Source organism: Bos grunniens, chromosome 21, assembly GCF_055505025.1.
Source record: "Bos grunniens cultivar Pamir isolate PY7600 chromosome 21, Bosgru_T2T1.0, whole genome shotgun sequence".
Lineage (NCBI taxonomy): Eukaryota > Metazoa > Chordata > Mammalia > Artiodactyla > Bovidae > Bos > Bos grunniens.
In genome coordinates this window covers 54004452-54023035 of record NC_141185.1, presented here as the reverse complement: position 1 = coordinate 54023035, position 18584 = coordinate 54004452, and the positions used below count along the sequence as shown (strand labels likewise).

At 44.8% G+C, this 18584-nt stretch overlaps 1 protein-coding gene across 40 annotated transcripts in view; it reads left to right on the top strand.

Annotated features, from left to right (window-relative positions):
- AKAP13 (A-kinase anchoring protein 13) overlaps positions 1 to 18584 on the top strand; it is a 322778-nt gene that overhangs the window by 167702 nt on the left and 136492 nt on the right. For 35 of the 40 annotated variants that reach the window (XM_086364736.1, XM_086364735.1, XM_086364733.1 and 32 more), the window contains 3 exons: positions 1745 to 1943; positions 4583 to 7595; positions 11398 to 11531. In XM_086364736.1, coding sequence (XP_086220862.1) covers positions 1745 to 1943; positions 4583 to 7595; positions 11398 to 11531 — 3346 coding nt within the window. Of the gene's footprint in view, positions 1 to 1744; positions 1944 to 4582; positions 8622 to 11397; positions 11532 to 18584 lie in introns of those variants that run through there. The other 5 variants (XM_086364752.1, XM_086364749.1, XM_086364756.1 and 2 more) reach the window with 3 other exon arrangements.

Below are 18584 nucleotides of genomic sequence, written 5' to 3'. Positions count from 1 at the left end.
GAGTAAGCAGATAGGCCAGTCATGTCTGAATTAAGCAGAGCTAGTGACAGTGTCACCTCAGCCCAGGTGGCACAGTGGTAAAGAACCTGCCTGCCGTTACAGGAGACATAAGAGACACAGGTTCGATCCCTGGGTCGGGAAGATTCCCCTGGAGAAGGGCGTGGCAACCCACCTCAGTATTATTACCTGGAAAATCCCACGGACAGAGGAGCCTTGTGGGCTACAATCCTTGGAGTCTCAAAGAGCTGGACATGACTGAGTGACTAGCAGTCTTACTTGGTAAATAAGTAAGATATTTAGCATGGCATATATTAAGCAACCGTTGGGAGTCTTGCTTGAGTATGGAAATTGTAATAGTTTTCTTCTGAAACAGCTTTAATTGTCACCTTCAGCCAGTATCTGGCCCTCCAGTTTGTTAAAGATTTTCTACTATAACGTATTTTTAGTTTCCAAATTCCATGTATTTCCTGGTGAATTGTACGATTTAGTGGACGAAACACTGGATTGACAGTTGAAGTAATGTTTCCCTCTCATATTTGTCAGTAGGTGACATGTCTGTTATGTCTTAATTCGTTCGTTTCTTCCTTTTTAAAACATGATAGTGATCCCCAACACCACTTTCTGCCTTCTTCCAGAATCTCTGGGACACTTTGTCAACATACTGGTTTATTAGAACTATGTAAAGAGATTTCATGTTTTGAGATCTGTCCCAGAAATGTTTTTTTTTCTTACCCATGCCTTTTTCAGCTTTATTTGAATATTGAGGTGTATCTGCAGTGATGTGAATTGAGCTGAGTTGGTCATCTTTTAAATTTAAAAAGTTATAATTTGTGTTATTGGGACCAAGTGCTTTATTCAAAATAGGATTTGATAATTATATTGACAAGTATAGTATGATAAGACGTTATAGTATTTTTCTGTACATAGTTTTGACTTTGCGAATTTTGAGGATACAGCCTCCACTTGTTTTTAACAAAAATTGGACTGACCTTGCGTAGATTGGAGCGATTAATTTCTTCCCTTCTCAGTAAAATTGACCACAATTAGCATGTACTGTAACCCATTTTAAGACAAAGGCTTAGGAAAACTTGCTTTTTTTTTTTCTTTCTTTTTTTGAAAACCAGAGGAAAACTATTCTTACATTTCCTCATTGTTTGTTTGTGAGCATAATATTAACTCTTTCAGAATCCCAGTCTTCTCTTTATCTTGATCAAAGAACGTCCTTAGGAAGGAATCCTGCAGTTGCCATTTAGCCCATGTGTGACTTCTTGTGAAGTTATGTCTCAATTACTTGGGACTGTGCAAACCAACTTTCTGGAGCAGAGCCTCAAAGAGCAGTGAGGTTAGAAATTTTGCATAAGAGATAATTTAACCTATCTCTGAGAGGCTGACTATATATGTATATTATATTAGTATGTTTTTATATATTAATATATATATTATAGTGTATTTGCATGTATTATATAGAGAATATACATATGTATTGGAATTTCCCATGTGGTGCTAATAGTGAAGAACTCGCCTGCCAATGCAGAAGACCTAAGAGATGTGAGTTCAATCCCTGGGTCAAGAAGATCCCCTGGAGAAGAAAAGGGCAACCCACTCCAGTATTCTTGCCTGGTGAGCTCCATGGACAGAGGAGCCTGGCAGGCGGTAGTCTGTGGGGTCGCAAAGACTCAGACACAACTGAGCGACTGAGCACACACATGCATGTATACCTTAACCAGCATTTGCTTCTTTCCAGGGAGGATGCTGGAGAACCAGACTCCTGGAGCAGTTTGTCCTACGAAATCCCTTACGGAGACTGTTCTGTGAGGCATCACCGAGAGCTGGATGTCTATATGCTAACCTCCGAGTCTGAACCACACCAGGAGCCCCCACTTCCTGGAGACAGTTGCACTGGACATATTTTTAAACTTATGAACATCCAACAGCAGCTAATGGTAAGGAAGAAAATTTCCATTTTCAGTCTTTGGTACCCTCACCCCTTCCCCCAGTGAGCTTTGCCATAATTAGAACATAGCCGTGCTTCCCTCAGAGATTGTGAAACCTGTAGAGCAGTTTTAGCTGCATTCGAAGTCAGCATTTATAGCGATAGAGCTTAGCACTGGGGAAGTACAAGAGGAGACTGGGAAACTTCTTCATTGGTTTTTGCCAGGCTTTTAAAATAATGAAAGATACACATACACATTGCCGACAGAGAAGAGTGCAACAACTAGAGCTAAAATTTTCTGGCTTAAAAGGAAATTTGTTTAACACTGTGAATTTGTTGGTTTAACTTTATAAAACAAAATGAGCTGAACTGTTTCTGAGATTGTTGCTAAAGAACAGGAACCAAATTTACTTAGGAGCAGTCTTCCCTCAACTCTTTCAATGAGTGATGACCATGCTGCTATATTTAAATTGATAGTTGTGCAGTAAAAAGATCACTAAAAAAAATAAAGATTTTTATAATCCACTCAAGCCTTCAAGATAAAGTTGTTGCCAGACTTAAAAACATTACAGACTCCCTGGTGGCATTTATTATGGATAATATACACGTCATGTGGATACATCTCTCTTGGCCGTAACATCTAAAAGGCTAAGTTTAGATAATTTTTCCACCCATTTTATTTCAGAGTTGATTTGATTTGGAAAACTCTTGGCAGTAATTTCATTTAAGGTCACCTGGGGTCAGCTTCTCTGGGAGCAGACCTTATTTCAGAGACGGGCGGGCCAGGACACTTCATGGCAGGGTTGCAGATGCACTCGCCTCTGCCTCTCTGGGTTGTGTTTATTCCAAACCAGGTGTCAGTTTATTTTCCTCTCTGGAGGTGGCTGAAAACTCAGGTTTTCTTTAGAGCTCTTCTACTCGGTGAATGGTAGTCCATTCAGAGACAGCAGATTGCAGATGCCACAGCTACCCGCAAGATGTGGAAATAGTTTCCTGGAAACCATGAGAAATTAGAGCTATGAGAAGATACATGTGTTAGGAACATCTAAAATTTCTCAGGCCATACCACTTTTTTCTCCAGATCCCCATTCTGTCATGTTCACCCTTTGTTAAATTCCATGACCCATTTTCATAATTCCTTGGAGTTGGTCACCATCTCAGGAGGAAGGAAGCAAGCGATTTTGAGTTCTCTTAAAGAAGCGTAGCACGGCAGAGTTCAGTGCAAATCTGTTTTTCTCGTACTGTCTTATTAGAAGGACCTGAGTGAGCTTGACGGGTTTTACACCTCCACATGTGAACTTTCACATGAGACCCAGCGCGCAGACAGGAGCGGGTGATGATCGAGGACTGGAGGCACAGGGCCCGAGTGGGCGGAGGAGTGAGATGGCGGCACACGGTGTGTGCGAGAGATTATCCTAACAGAGCGAATGACGAGTGAAGAGCGAACCAGGTGTTTCAAAAAATAGTTCTGGGAGCTCCCTCGTGGCTTAGTGGTCAGGATTTCAGGCTTTCTCGGCTGTGGCCCGGCTTCAGTCTATGATCAGGATGTGCAGTGCAGCCGAAAAATAAATAAGGAAAGAAAACCATGTAACTCAAAAAACAGTGTCATTCTAGGGGTTCCTGAAACTTAGATACAGAGGTAAACCCACTCTAACGATCAGACATATTTTGTTTCTCTCCATTTTTTTCCTAAGCTTTGTCTAACATGTGCTTGTGGCTTTTACATAATTTTAACTTTAGATTAACTTTTATTTATTTTCTAAAACATTATAAATATCTTTTTCCGATTTCACTGTAGTCTTCACTGTTAACGTTCGGAATATGTGACAGCATAGCGATCTGCACCAGGTTATTAGCCACGATTGTTCTAACCATTCCCACATAGTTTGTCGCGTCTGTTTCTCAAGTTGCAAAGACCTATTTTTGAGATGACCTATAAAATATTCTCAAAGCACAGTACCATCTGAGAATAATGAAAAATTCCCTATTGCTCGTTTGATATGTTATTTGTTTAATATTCAGTAGTAGAGGAACAGAGGAACTCTTTATCAGAAAGTGAAAGAAAGAATTGAATCATGCTACTCTTTTGAAATTATTATACCCCCTTAACTAAAATAGTTATCCTAGATTGAACAGAGCCTGTTTTGGAGATTGAAGGATGCTGTGTAACTCCTAGGTAAGAATTCAGGGCATGGGAGCATCTGTCTGTTCCTTGTGATTGAAGAGAGAGTTTACCAGACTGGTCAGGATTTGTTTTTACTTGTATATACAAGGCAGGAAGGAAGCTGCCTCTGCCCCTCTAAAGGCCCTATAAAAGGTAGCTTTTTCAGCTGCTCATTTGAAGATCAGTTCTGTGCTTTTTTAAAATAAGGTTTTTTGAGGCTCAGTTTTAATCTGCTTTCTAAAATAAGTCAATAATATAGAAAATAGCCATATTGTATTTTCTTGGCATCTTTATCATTCTGGCGGTTATGCAGCTATCAGAGGAAACTGAGGTCAGAGCCGAGGGAGCGTTTATTGGCATTTATTAGGTTGGCTCATCCTGTGACTTTAGAAGGGCTAGAATGCTAGTGACTTGTCTCCCATGTCAGTGACATCTTTTTCTCATGGTCAATTTTTAAAAAAAAAAAATCTTCTATTTCCTCCTAGAAAACAAACCTCAAGCAGATGGACAGTCTCATGCCCTCAGCGGTGACAGCACAGGAGCCTTCAAGTCCCCCCCGTGACCAGGATGCAGATGGTCACTTTCTTCCCCGAGAGTCCAAGCACACAGCCAGCCAGCAGCTTGCCTCTCCTGAAGCTGCTGAGAGCTGTCAGCACTGCCGGGGGAGCTCCGTGGGGCAGACTGAGAGCTCCTGTGATTTGTCAGGTGTGGCCAAGGAGGAGGATACAGACCCTTCCTGCAGGAAGAAGAGCACAGGCGTGGAGAGAACAGGAGGTGAGGTGGGGCCAGCACCTATCACAGACCCTGGGGCGGCATCTGCTCCCGACAGCTGCATTCAGAGCGTGCCTGATGGCAGAGGAGAGGACCCAGAAGGCCTTCTGTCCTGTGGAGTCAGAGATGAAGAAACTACGTCTTCGGCAGTGGCCACCGACCTGGGGCCCCCAGGCAGCGTCCTGCAGTGGGGCGTGGCCCAGGCCTGCTCTGGAGGCAGGCTGGTGGTTGCTTCACCAGCAGGTGCCAGTGCCCCCCAGGCTACGGGAGAAAGGGAACATGGTCTCGTGCACCCCATTGCTGCCATCGTGGGGAGCATGCTTGAAGTGGAAGAGAGTATGAAGAAACAATTTGAGGACTCCGGTATCAGCACTGCTGGAGACTCTGACGGAAAAGTCACAGACGAGCCTGTGTATGGAGCCAGCATTCTAGACTGCGTCTGGACCCCCCGTTCCCTGAAGGCTAACAAACCTGCAGAGTGGATCCTTGGAGTTAGTAATGGCAAAGCTGCCACTGACCAAACTGCAGAAACCGAAACTTCTAAAAGCTATACAGAGAGAGCTCACACTCCAGGAGCCCAGAACCCTCAGTTAATTCCAGCTGCTGCAGGCAACGAGGTTTCAGAAGGGCTCCGACCCAACACTCCCTTAGCCAGCATGTGTGCATCAGGGTCACCCTCTGATTTAACCTTGCCTGGGCCGCACAAAGATGTGACACCTACCCCGAAATCAGAAACGGAGTCATCTGGTGTTCACAGCCAAGACAGCGAGTCACCCATCTGCTCCGCAGCTGGGGGTGATAAACTTGGCACAGCCCCTGGGTGTCAGCCATGCACAGGGACGTCTGGTGGGGTGTCGCTTGCAGAACATTGTGACGACACAGCCCCCCAGCCTGAGAGCACAACCACAGGACAGCTCGGCACGCGGCCCCCGCCCCCTGCCAGCTGCCCGAGCAGCCCACAGGCCAGCTCCACCCAGAGCACCCCAGACACCCCAGAACGTGTGGATGCTTCTCCTCTCCGAGTTTCAGATAAAGAAAGCCAAGGAGAAGATCTGAAAGCGGAGACATCGTCAGCAGATCCGGCTGAGGTGGTTCCACATCCACAGGCCGCTCCCCCCACGGCTGAGAAAGAAGGGGCATCATGCCTGGCTGTGACGCCAGGCGGGACTGTCTCTCTGGCAGGCAGTGAATCAGTAACCAAAGATGACGCACTCTCGCTTGTCCCCTCCCAGAGTGAAAAGGGAAGAGCAGCCCTCCAACCACACACAGGTGGTGGAGATGGGCCTGACGGAGACACAAGACGTCCGGAGGAGCAGCCTCCAGAAGGCGGCACAACGGGCCTGGGCCCACCCCCCGCGACCCTAGACCTGCCGCCTGGCATGGGGAACACTGGTCCCGGAGGACTCGCTGGGGAGCAGGAGTTCCCCTCCCCCACAGTGGCCCCCGAAGCCCTGGCCATTGAGGGGGCCACTGCCTCTGCCCTGCTTCCTGGGGGTCAGGCCACTGCGACTGAAGGAGGAAAAACTCAGGTGGTTCCTGAGGGCCCAGGAGACGAGGGTAAAGCCAGGACCTGTCCCACCACTGAGGATGGCGCCCTCTGCTCTGGAGCATCGCAGGAAGAACGCAGACCACCGCCTCCTGTGCCAGAGGCCCCGGGGGTCCCCGAAGAGCCTGGCGCAATGGCCGGGGCAGAGGACAGAGTGCCGCAGCCCAGCAACTCCCTGGGCACACCCTTGGCCCGTCTTCATGCAGAAGCTAAACCCAACAAGGAAGTGGCCCCAGCAGCCTCCCGGCCGACGGGAGGTGGGGCTGCACAGAGCCTGGTGCCACCAGGAGCCGGTCTGGCTGCACACTCCAGCCAGGACGCCCCAGGTGCAGAGCCGAGCAGCTCAGCTCCACCGCCAAGTCTGTTAGCAGGTGGGCCCGAGGCACAGAACTGCAGTCCAGCTTCTTCGGCTCTGGATGTTGAGGTGGAAAACACCCCGTCCCCAGGGAAGAGCGCCGGGTGTGAGGTGAGTGGAGATGCAGCGCTGGACGGTGCCCGGGTCCGTGGTCTACAAGAAGCCCTTGGGGCCGGGACAAAGGATATATCTCACAACGCCCCAGACACCTCGTCCTGCCAGGAGGAGAATATGATCCTGGGTTTGCCTGGAGCTTCACCAGCCGCAGGCATGACTGACCCCCAGGGCATCGCGCCCCTGGAGCTGGTGGCGCCTCCGGGTGGGGAGAAGAAGCTGGAGGGAGCAGACTGTGGCTCTGTTGGCCTGCAGGAGGCCCAGGGGGACAGTAAGGCGCATCATGACCCGCCGCAGCCTGCGGGCGGAGAGCGCCCCCCAGAGATGGGGCCCTCGGGTGAGCCAAGGGGTGCCCCCGCTCTGCCCTGCGCTGTCTCCACCAAAGCCCTGCATCAGCCCGAGGGTGCCAACTCCATCGAGGAGGCTGCCATCCGCATCGTGGATTCCGTCATAGAGCAAGTCAAGGCCTCCGGAGCACTGATGACAGAGGGGGCTCTCGGGCACGGGTCACCACCCAGGCCTCCCAAGGCAGGCCCAGGGACGGAGCCCACAGCACATGCTTCCGCCGGGGAGACAAGCTCCCTGCAGCCTGCAGAGACCCCGCCGGTGGACAGTGGTGGCAGAGAAGCCTCTGGGAGCCCTGAGCAGTGCTTTGCTGGAAGTGAGGAGCCAGAGATTATTGTGCCTGTCCAAGGACCTGCACCAGAGACAGGTAAGCCACACAGAGTACACAAGCAACCGTGTGAGGGATAGATTCCCTTCAGAGTCTCTGGGGTGTGCTGGTAAAAATACAAGTGTCACTGCTGTTTAGAGGCCGTGTGTTCACTGGGTCGGTTGCCAGGCTACCAATCAACACCATCCGGAGAGACACGTCATGTCAGACTGGGACAGATTTTGCTTCCTGTATTCCAGAGCCCTGGCTTGATAGCTCAGAACCTACAAATGCTCTGTCCGTCCCACTGAAGCAGCTGCAAGTTTCCTAACCTGGAAAACAGTACTGCGATCCCAGGTGCTCCAAAATGATAAAGGGATGGAGCAGATGTTTTGAGTCATGTGTCTTAGTCCTTTTTCTCGAGAACCGTGATACACAGTGCCGACAAAGTGTGTTTTATTTACAAACCTGAAAGTCCCTTTCTTTGCCCACCATCCTGGTCCGTGTCCTGAGCACATTTAGAGTCAGGGTGGTTTCAGAACAGCTGGCAGTATCTTTCTACGCCGATGGCCCAGCATCCCACATGGTGGCATCAGGTCATTGGTGGAGGCTGGGGGGACGGGAACGCCCTACTCTTCCTGCCCGAGGAGCAGGCCTCCTGTTCCATTGCCGGTGGCTCTTGGGCAGCCAGCCGTCTGGGAACTGGGGACCCTGCGCCGCGCAGGGCCTCGGACACAGGATTTCCGCCCGAGCCTGGTCTGCCGCGCTGCTGTCACAGGGCAGACGTTGTGTCTGCTTATCTCGGGGAAGCAGCTGCAGCAAGCAGATTGCTCACACGGCAGCAGCCCTGTTCCCTGTGTGGGTGACCATGTCCAGAGAGAGCAAAGAGAAGCCACTAGTGCTCGGTGGAAAGAGACCAGCCGCATAGAACTTCTTATTGGGGGTTGAGGCTAAGGCTTAAACTGAAGTCGGACTGGGTTTTGACTCTTGACGTCATTCAAGTTCAGTTGAGTTCACACTTTGAGACCACCACCTGTTCCCAGAGATAGAGGACCTATCTCCATGCTCACCCCCAGACTTTCATAGGTAAGAACCCTATTTTGTTTTTATCATCCAACTGTTTTTACAGTTCCTTCTAAATTTTGAAAAACCCCTTTACTGTAGCTGTGTGTTAAGCGTTGCGGGGGTGGGGCAGGAAGAGAAACGAACGAACAGAAGGCAAGAAGTTGCTTTGGAAAAAGCCATTTAAACACAGTGGCCATTTCTCTTGATAAAGGGTTTTTAACCATTTATAATCTGTTTTTCCAGTTGAGGGATTTAAGAAACCCATAGTAGTAGTTTTGGTGGCTTCAGGCTTTTTGTTTTCTTAATATCTTGGATTGTTAGCCATGAATAAATTTCTATCACTGTCAGTCTCAGGATTTAAATAAGAAGGTCTCTAATTTTTTAAATAAGGCACAACAACAGGTCTATTTTGGGGGCCCTGGCAGGTTGACATTTCAGAAGAATGGGAGTGGCTGTAAGCTGATGCCCGGCTATGTTCTTTTCATTTGGGTGCTGCGTCTTTGGCCACACGGGCTGGAATTATTTCTCTTTCCGGCTCAGTAGTCAGAATTTAACCCAAGTAAGTACAGACTAAGTAAGGTTGTGTCCAGAGTACCTTATGAGAAAAGGCAGATACCAAGAAGAGTTTCAGACTTTGATTTTTAGTAGTATACAAATATAGTAAGGATGCTATGGAATTGCATCTAAGATTTTAAGGCTGTAGGAAGGGAAATGAGACAGAAATCCAGTTTTAACAGTGTGGGTTTGGAGTGGGTGGATGTGTGTGAGAGAGGTACTTCTGATGCCTCGAGGAGTCATGTGTGTGTGCTCCATGCTGATGGCCTCCAAGGACAGGAAAAAGTAGCCAGTAATAAAGCAAGGGGTGCTTTTTTCAGAAAATAGCCAGGACTGGGGAAAGTCCCTGGTCATGTTGCCCCAGAGAAAAAGCACCCAAGTGTGATCTCAGACCAAAGGGTATTTTCTAGGAAGTTTACATTCCACTTATGAATTTAACCCTACTGCTTTGTAAGTGGGCAGACATCGGTGTAACTGCTGGTTTGGAAGGGCCCACATAGCATTGGCCTCTGTTTTTATTATATACTGCCGTCGGCAGAGCCAAATAGAAATCGAGAGGAGGGAATCACATACCTTCAATTTGAACGAGAGGTCGGGGCCCAGTACGTATCAACAGCACTGCCTGCGGTGCTTTGGGAAGTTAGGATTGCATGACGGAGCCCCGCCAGTCCTGTGGGGGCTGCCGGCACCCTGCAAGTCCCAGTAAGCTCTGTTTACTGCTGTGACTGGGTGCTGCTTGCCAAGATACATATTTTCAGGTGATGAATATTATCATCAGGTAGTAAGGATTTATGAGAAATCATATCTCCAAATAAATGAAATAAAAATCAACACCTGCCCCCCGACCCCCTCCAAAAAAAAAAAAACCCTTGTCTTACTCACTTAGAAATGTTTTAATCAAGGAATATTTAAGGGGATTGCTTAGTCAGATTTTTTTTTTTAAACTTTAATCACATATTATGAAATGGAAGACAGATTTTCGTTCTTCGGACAACAAAACGTTTGCCTTTTTTTTTTTTTAATTGCTAGTAAGATCATGTAATTAAAAATAAAGGCAAAGAAAGGAGACTCACAAGTATTCATTTATAGTAATGTAGCTTTCCTAAATCTAAAGTAGAGCTTTATACATGTCACAGTGTGCTATTAGACTACAATAATTTTTTAGATTTATTTTTAATTGGAGGATAATTGCAATATTATGTTGGTTTCTGCCATTTGAATCGACTGTGAGTATACATGTGCCCCCTACATCTTGAGCCTCTCTCCCACCTCCCAGCCCTAGAATAGTCTTAATATACTTCATTATTATATACTGAGTATATACTATACTATATAATGTAGTCTTTGGTGAAAGAAACCTCTGTGCCCTCTGTTGTAGGGAGCATTTTTCTCTGCCAGAGTAGTAGTGTCACTAGATTAATAATCATAGAAGATTTTCAAGATGAAATCGAAATGATAGTTGTATTTGGATTATTAAGATGAATTTTGACTGTTCAGCCATCAGAGTCCCCTTTAAAAAAAAAAGTGTCAAAGCTTAAATTTGTCTCAGGCATCATTCTATCACTTCCTTCCTGTATTAGCTTGGCCATATGGTGGTCAGGGAACAAAACCGCTACCGTATGGTCTGTTAAGCATCAGTCTAAAGAAAACATGAGGAACTTTTTCTTAAGAAAAGGACCTGCTGGTTTGTAATTGTGTTTTGGTTTGGAAAGAAATAAAAGATAAAGTCCAATTTACTCAGGATACTTTAGGTGGATGAGTGTGTGTAGTATGTTTTTAAAAGACTCTTCCCAAAGGCTGTATTTCAATTCTCAGTGGCTCTTTTCTTCTTGCCGTGTGCAAGTATGTCTTGCCTCTATGATAATAAGATGGACTGACTACTAGCTGTAGTTGTTAATCGGTTCCCTTAAAGCTTGTGAGTTTTCTTTTCCATGTGCAAGTAAGCACCACACTCAGAACCATCATGAAAAGTTAATAGTGAAAATGGAAGTTCAGTAGGCGTTGAACAAGATCTTCCCTTAGCTACAAACCCACACAGAGGCTGGAGAAAACCACACAACCCTGTGATCAGGGCTCAGCACAGAGCCAGAAATGACACCAGCTCCCAAACAATACTTGCTATTTAATGCCAAAAAAAAAAAAGGCAAACAAAATGCATGAAACCTGGAGCAAGTTGTGTAAACAGAAAGGCCCAGGGAATCAATTTTTCAAATGCACTTTGTAACCACCTTGCTCTCCCTAGAAATGCCCGACACAAAAGCTGAAGATGAAGTGGATTTTCTGAGTAACACCCAGGAGAGTTCAGTTTCTGAAGAGGTGGCTCTGGGAAACAGAACCTCTACGCCGGAGGTGAAACCGGGCCTGAAGACCCAGGCGGTGAGTCTGTGCGAGCACAAAATGTGTTTAGCCTGCTCTGCTGTGGCGTTGTCGGGGGGATTTTTTAAATTCACAGTAGGATTTTTCCCCTTCTCCCTTGTTCCCTCCTTTACAAATGTGGACGTGATGCGGTGAGGCTTTTACACAGCGTCGCTTTAGAATGGATGTCTTAGATCCCTGCAGGGATCCCTGGGAGGTTGTAATGAAAAGGGTATTTTCCCTGTGAGCACAAGACTTTCCAGTTTGTCATGAGGTTTAACATGTCTCAAGATGGGAATTACCACAAAAAGGGATCTACTGACACTTCTTAAACCTGACTCTTCTTTCTTTATATAGAAACTGATAGCGAAGATGATATTTTAATTTGAAACCCAATACTGACGGAAATAGAAAGTATGTCATTTTTAATGATTAAAGAAAATAAGGTTTATTACATTTTCATAACAACTATTGAGACATAATTCACATAACTGTACAGTTCACTCATTCAGGTGAAGTGCACGGTGCGGTAGTTTTTTACCATATTTACAGAGTTGCACAACCGTCCCCACTGCCCAACTTTATAACATTGGCATCACGCCAGAAAGAACCCCATCCTCACTAGCAGCTCACCCCTGCCCGCCTGTCAGTAGTCACCAGCCTCCTTTCTGTCTCCAAGGATTCGCCTCTTCCAGAACATCATGCAAATGCAGTTCCAGAACATGTGGCCTTCAGCAACTGGTTTCTTTCACTTAGTGTATTCTTTCAAAGTTCATCCGTGCTGTAACATTGATCAGTATTTAATTTCTTTTTATTGCCAAGTAGTACCCCATTGTATGGATGTACCATATTTTTTTCTATATTTGGATTGTTTCTACTTTTTGGCTGAATAGTTGTGAATAGTAACTGCTAACGAACTGTCCATTTGTATGGACATATGTTTTTATATGCTTAGTAATTATTGTGTTGGCTCATGTGGTAATTCTATATTTAGTATTCAGTAAGTTTTCAAAAATGATTTTTTTTTCAGAGTCTTGATTATTGTTCTTGTTTGAAGCTGTTAACTTGTAAAACAAGAGAACTTGTTTGAACTTGTTGAACAGTGCTAGTGCTCTAAGCTTTAGATGCCATGATTTTCTTTTTTTAAAAAGCAACAAAAGCAAACAAACAAAAAAAACAGCACACATCTTTGGCTGGAAAATCAAGATACTGGAGTAAATCACATTGCCCATCAGAAAATCAGCCATCCTTGTCTAGACTTGAGGGTGTGTTTTTTTTTGCTCTTCAGAGGGCTAAGTATTTTTCATAGAATTACCCCAGTTAGCTAAACAGAACGGTACCCTTCCAAACTGTTTCGAGTGTATGGATTGGGATAAACAAGCTTCATTTTGTTGGAGTGCAGTGGTAGGGAGGTGCTGGCTGTTCTCACCCACCCCTTATTACCGATAATATTCATGACTAATGCCTGGGTGGCTACTTGTACGGCAGGCATTATTCAGACAAGTGTTGCTTTTGCCCCTGGGGAAAGAAAAGAGAACACGCCCTGCATGGGTAACATGTGTCTTTGTTTCCAGAAGCCCCTGAAAAAGGGAAGGAACAAACTCACATCCTTGAATTCAAATACCTCTGCTTCTTCGTCCTCCATGTGAAGTCCTGTGATTAGTGTCCTGTGTACAGCCTGAGGCTGGCCACAGACCCTTTGCTTTCCTGTGAGGATAGCTCTGTCCTGACTGTATCTTAACTATTATAAAGAAGAGAGCAAAACTCTGTTTTGAGTTTTTGTTTGTTTTGTATTGGGGGTATAGCTGATAAACAGACAGTGTTGTGATAGTTTCGGGTGACCATTGAAGGGACTCAGCTGTACACACAAATGAATCCATCTCCCCTAAACTCCCCTCCCATCCAGGCTGCCACATAACGTTGAGCAGAGTTCCGTGTGCTAGACAGCAGGTCCTTGTTGGTTATCCATTTTAAGTACAGCAGTGTGTACATGTCCATCCCCAGCTGCCTGACTATCCCTTCCTCCCATCCTTCCCCCTGATAACAGTAAGTGCCTTCTCGAAGTCTGTGAGTCTGTTTCTGTTTTGTAAGTAAGTTCATTTGTATCATTTTGTTTTAGACTCCAGATATAAGGGCTGTCACTGGATAGTTCTCCTCTGTCTGTTTGACTGAAAGTTGCTCCTTTTCCTCGTCTCTTTTCCTCTTCTCATTTTCCCTCCAGTTTTAGAAGTTGAGAGAGAGGACACTCCTCTGGTTGGTCATCAGGCGTCATTTTACAGATAGAAGAAGTAGACCCCCAAATAGTCCCTTGGCTAGCTTAAGGTCAGGGCCTGCTAGAATGGGAGCTTCTAGTTTGGTTCTAACCTAGAATCTGCCCAGTGGGGTGCTTTCCTCCCCAACTCTTAGCCCAGGCTCCTTATCCTAAGGAGCCTCAGGATTCGAGAACCATGTAATTGGTCTGCTGTTGCTGGGGTATCTTTGCTTTGTGTCTGCCTGCGCTCCATGTAGTTAGAGAAAGCATACTTTAATGGGATTTTTAGTTCATGAGGATCTTCAGGTCTAGCGCTCACAGCGTTCTTACAGTGTCGTGAAATCTGACCTCTGACCTGCCCTCCCTTGCTGTGGATCGAAAGCAGGAAGCGTGGACACACATTTTGCATCTTCCCGTGTCGCATTTTCTCCTTTTTTCCCCATCTGACTCTCTGCATGTTCTTTGCCTGGAGGGAAGTTTGTGAACACTTACAAAGGACAGAGAATAAATATATCAGAGTTTGTGGGAGGTACAGTTTCTGTAACAGCTAATCACCTTTGCTGTTGCATGTGAAAGCAGCCAGAGGCTGCTTTACAAACAAGCGTTTTACTGACAGTTCCGATAAAAGCTTCATAGAAATTTGCATTTCTTTTTTAAAATTTTTTTCTTTTCTTTGAAATTTGAATTTCATATTGTGAAATCATTTCATATTGTAAAATCATGTCATATTGTGAAATGATTTCATGTCATGAAATACTCTTTTTTGAATGTTTTCTTTCGTCACTAAAAAATGTAAAAATCTGCTCTTTGGTGTTTTTTTTTTTTCAATGTGCTGTACAAAAATGGATGGTGGTAATCTGTCCGCCCCTGCCTTTAGAATATGTGTGCCTCAGTGGATGAGAAGAAAGAGAAAGCAAGTAGAATTTTTTCTCTTCTGAGTGGTCTCAGCCTGTGGGGGAGCTTGTTACTAAACCGCACAGAGGAAGTAGAGAGTTTCATGTCTCTCCCAAGTGTGTCTTTTGACTTGGTATCTCGACTTCCTTGTCCTGTTTGTCTTCTGGCCTTAACCTTCTGGAGCCTGGGCTTGCAGTCTGAGATTGTGATGGTAGTCGAGGGCGGAGTGGCACTCGTTTAGGATTATTTAATTTGGTCTTTCAGACACATGCCCAGTCTGTGTATTGCCCTTGGGAATAAACCAGTCATTGCCTCAATGACTCATTGTTTCTCTGAATCAACCTCTTCCAAATGTAAAACAGGAAAAAATCTGTGTGTCTTAATGCTTTGCTACTGTCTTGAAAACCTGGAACCTTTGCGTAAGGAATAAAGGATGCATAAAGGAATCGGGCAGTGTCAAGACTAGTGCTTGTGTGTCCGCAGAGAATGTGTATTCAATGCTTCAGGTTTCTCAGCACGTGATACATGGTCCTGACAGACACTTCCCCATTGAATCAAAAGTAGTTCACAATTCCAGAGGCCCGGTTTTACACGCAGAGTGGTCCATTCCCAGTAGTCATTTTATCACCATTTTATATTCATGGTTTGTCCCTATGTATTGCCAAAGCTTTAATACTAGTTACACTTTCAGTTCAGTTCTTCTAGATTACCTTTTGTTGTCCTTTTTTCCCCTGGTGAGTTAATATCTATCAAGTACGTGGAGCTCAACATGCAGTAAGTACAGCTTAGCATTCTTATTATTAGTTTCATAACTTCATATTCCAGTATCCTTTTTACTCACTGAAGTAACCAGTGACTTACAGTGGTTCCTAAAGCAATCAAACTGCAGATTCTGCTTCTTGAACATTGTTATAAAAGCTTCAGGAGTAGCAGCTAGCATTAATTTAAGTTGGGAGACAGGGTGCTGGTTTTAGTTCTGAGATCTTTAGAAATTTGAATGGACCTTTAGAAATTTGAATGGACCTGAAAGATTATCTGAAATATGAAGGAAAGAAATGGTTCCTGGAAAGTTAAGCAACTAGCCTCATTTCACAGCTAGTTAACTCTGTACGATAGACTGAAACTCGTTTCTATATGGGTAATGTTTCTGTTACACTGTGGTTTTCAGAAAACTCCTCCTGAGGATATACATCTGGGCAGTTCAGCTCACTTTGATTTTTCGTGTTTTAAACAAACAGCCCTGAATGATGGATACACACATGAAGATTCTGAAACAGTTGCGTCATAGTCCCATGCTTTCAATGATAGTCGGAGAAATTCCTTTGACTACTTTCAGTTCAGATCAGATCAGTCGCTCAGTCGTGTCCAGCTCTTTGCAACCCCATGAATCACAGCACGCCAGGCCTCCCTGTCCATCACCAACTCCTGGAGTTCACTCAGACTCACATCCATCGAGTCAGTGATGCCATCCAGCCATCTCATCCTCTGTCGTCCCCTTCTCCTCCTGCCCCCAATCTCTCCCAGCATCAGAGTCTTTTCCAGTGAGTCAGCTCTTCGCATGAGGTGCCAAAGTACTGGAGTTTCAGCTTCAGCATCATTCCCTCCAAAGAAATCCCAGGGCTGATCTCCTTCAGAATGGACTGGTTGGATCTCCTTGCAGTCCAAGGGACTCTCAAGAGTCTTCTCCAACACCACAGTTCAAAAGCATCAATTCTTTGGCTACTTTAGCACCTACTTTTACTTGCTTTAAAAGAAGTCTCGTGTTCTTCTTATAATTTGTTCACCTGTAGCTAAATACCATCAAGATGGTATTTGTCCAAAGAGTTTGCTTTTGCTGAATAAATAAGATTTTCCTGACCTGCTATTTATTTCCTAAAGAATGCTGTGCAGAGATGACTCTGAATATTGAGTCCAGAACAGAAAGCCCCTGGGACTGTTCACCTTGGGGATGTGCTGCACAGAGGCCAGGAAGGCGTTCTGACTCCTGCTTGCCTGCCCTAGTGCTCCAAACCAGCGTACTCCGTGTCTCCTGTGATCTGTTCAGTGTATGGCCAGGTTAATGAGGAAGGACTGTCTGTTCATTGAGGTTATTTCTATAATTTCTTTTCCAAATGATCATTGCAAAAGCTTGTTAGCCATATGGAAGAGTTAATTCAGCGAGCCAGAGTGTCTTGTCAGGATGCCGATGGTCCTGGCAGCCAAACACTCAAGAAGAAATACATTCAAGCCCAACTATAAAATCCCGTATGTTGAGTGTTAGGTTACGGGGAAAGTCTAGTCTTCATTTAACACATCCCCCAATCAGAACCACTCCCTGTAAAAAAGAAAAAAACAACTACATGGCCAAACATTAAATTAGCTTAATTTTCGTTAATTATTTTTACAACAGTGTTAATATTTGTTTCTCCATGGTTTTGGTAAGGGCAGTGTTAGACTATTTTAAATCTTTTTGAATTCTCCCTGTGCTTTGATTATTTTCCGTGTTTTCTTCCTCTTGTCTCAAGGGGGCGAGCTTGCATTTCCATACCTAGGCCAGGAGCCTCTAAAAAGGGGTTTGTTTTTTCGAGTGTGGCTTTTCACAGCCTTTATGCTGAGCTACGGCAGCTCTCAGACTATTTGGTAACTGACTGGACAGGTCATAGCACTGATAACACAGGAGGGCTCACACAGCCTACCCTGTTATTTGACAGTTTCCAGTTTTTAAAAAGAGGCTTTTGAAAATGTCTGTGCTATCATATTTACATACAGAATTTTGTGGAGTGTCACCCAGGAAAAAGCAAAGTGGCCTCGCCAATAAGTCTCCTCTACGTATATTTGATGTTTAAGAGAACTGGCACCCCCGTCCCTGTGCCTCCATTGCCAGTTATCTTTTCTGGGGTCCAGATCTAGAGCTACCTTTAGTCACAGGGAAACTTACTCCTCAGCTTTTTCATATAGAATTTTTAGAGATACTCTGGATGTTTCTTCTGACATGGACTTAACAAGAAATTTGTGCAAGTATTTGAGCAAACTCTGGGAGATAGAACAGAAGAGCCTGGCTCGCTGCAGTCCATGGGGTTGCCAAGTCGGACACAACTTAGAAACTAAACAACGACAACATATTATTCTAAAGAAGATAGTTGCCAAAAAGAAGTGCCTTGAAGAACCCCAGATCATAAAGCCACAAGTGGAAAAACCTGCAGCCTTAGTGTAAAAGTATCTGTAGGTAATATTTGTAAGTTCATATGTGTGTGCTCAGTCACACACATATGAAGAGTATAATTTAATGATCTGTAAGAATATAATTTAATATCTGTAGATAATATATGTAAGAATATAATTTAATGATTTAATTTAAAACAAAATAGCATAAGTTTTCCCTTTTCTAAAAAACTGAGGTACAGTTGGTGTACAGTGCTTCATTTTAGCTGCTTAGCAGTGATTCACAATTTGTAAAGGTTTGTGTTCCGTTTAGAATTATTAAAAACACCAGGTGTGCTCCCTGTGCTGTGCAGTATGCCCATATAACGTATCTTACACGTAGCAGTCTGCACCTCTTTATCCCCTTGTCCTGTCGATTCCACATGTAAATGATACCATGTAGTATGTGTTTTTCTCTGTTGGACTTAGCTTCACTTAACGTAATTCCCTCCAAGTTCCTGTACATTATTGCAAACGGCAAAAACTCATTCCTTGTTATGCTGAGTAGTATACCAGTGTATATGGCCATACACTTTTAAGTGACTATTTGGTCTGTGAAGAAAGGCTTAGGTCCCTGTTGATAATGTGCATAATTGGGGCAGTTATATTCTCCGCTGAGATTTTGATTGTGTGTTTTAAGAAGAGGCCTCGCTGGTTGGCCTCCATAAAAATAAAAGGTGCACACTGTGTGTGGGGTGGCCTGCTCTAGCCAGGAAAGGGTTCAGAGGTACTCATTGCTCGTATCTTGG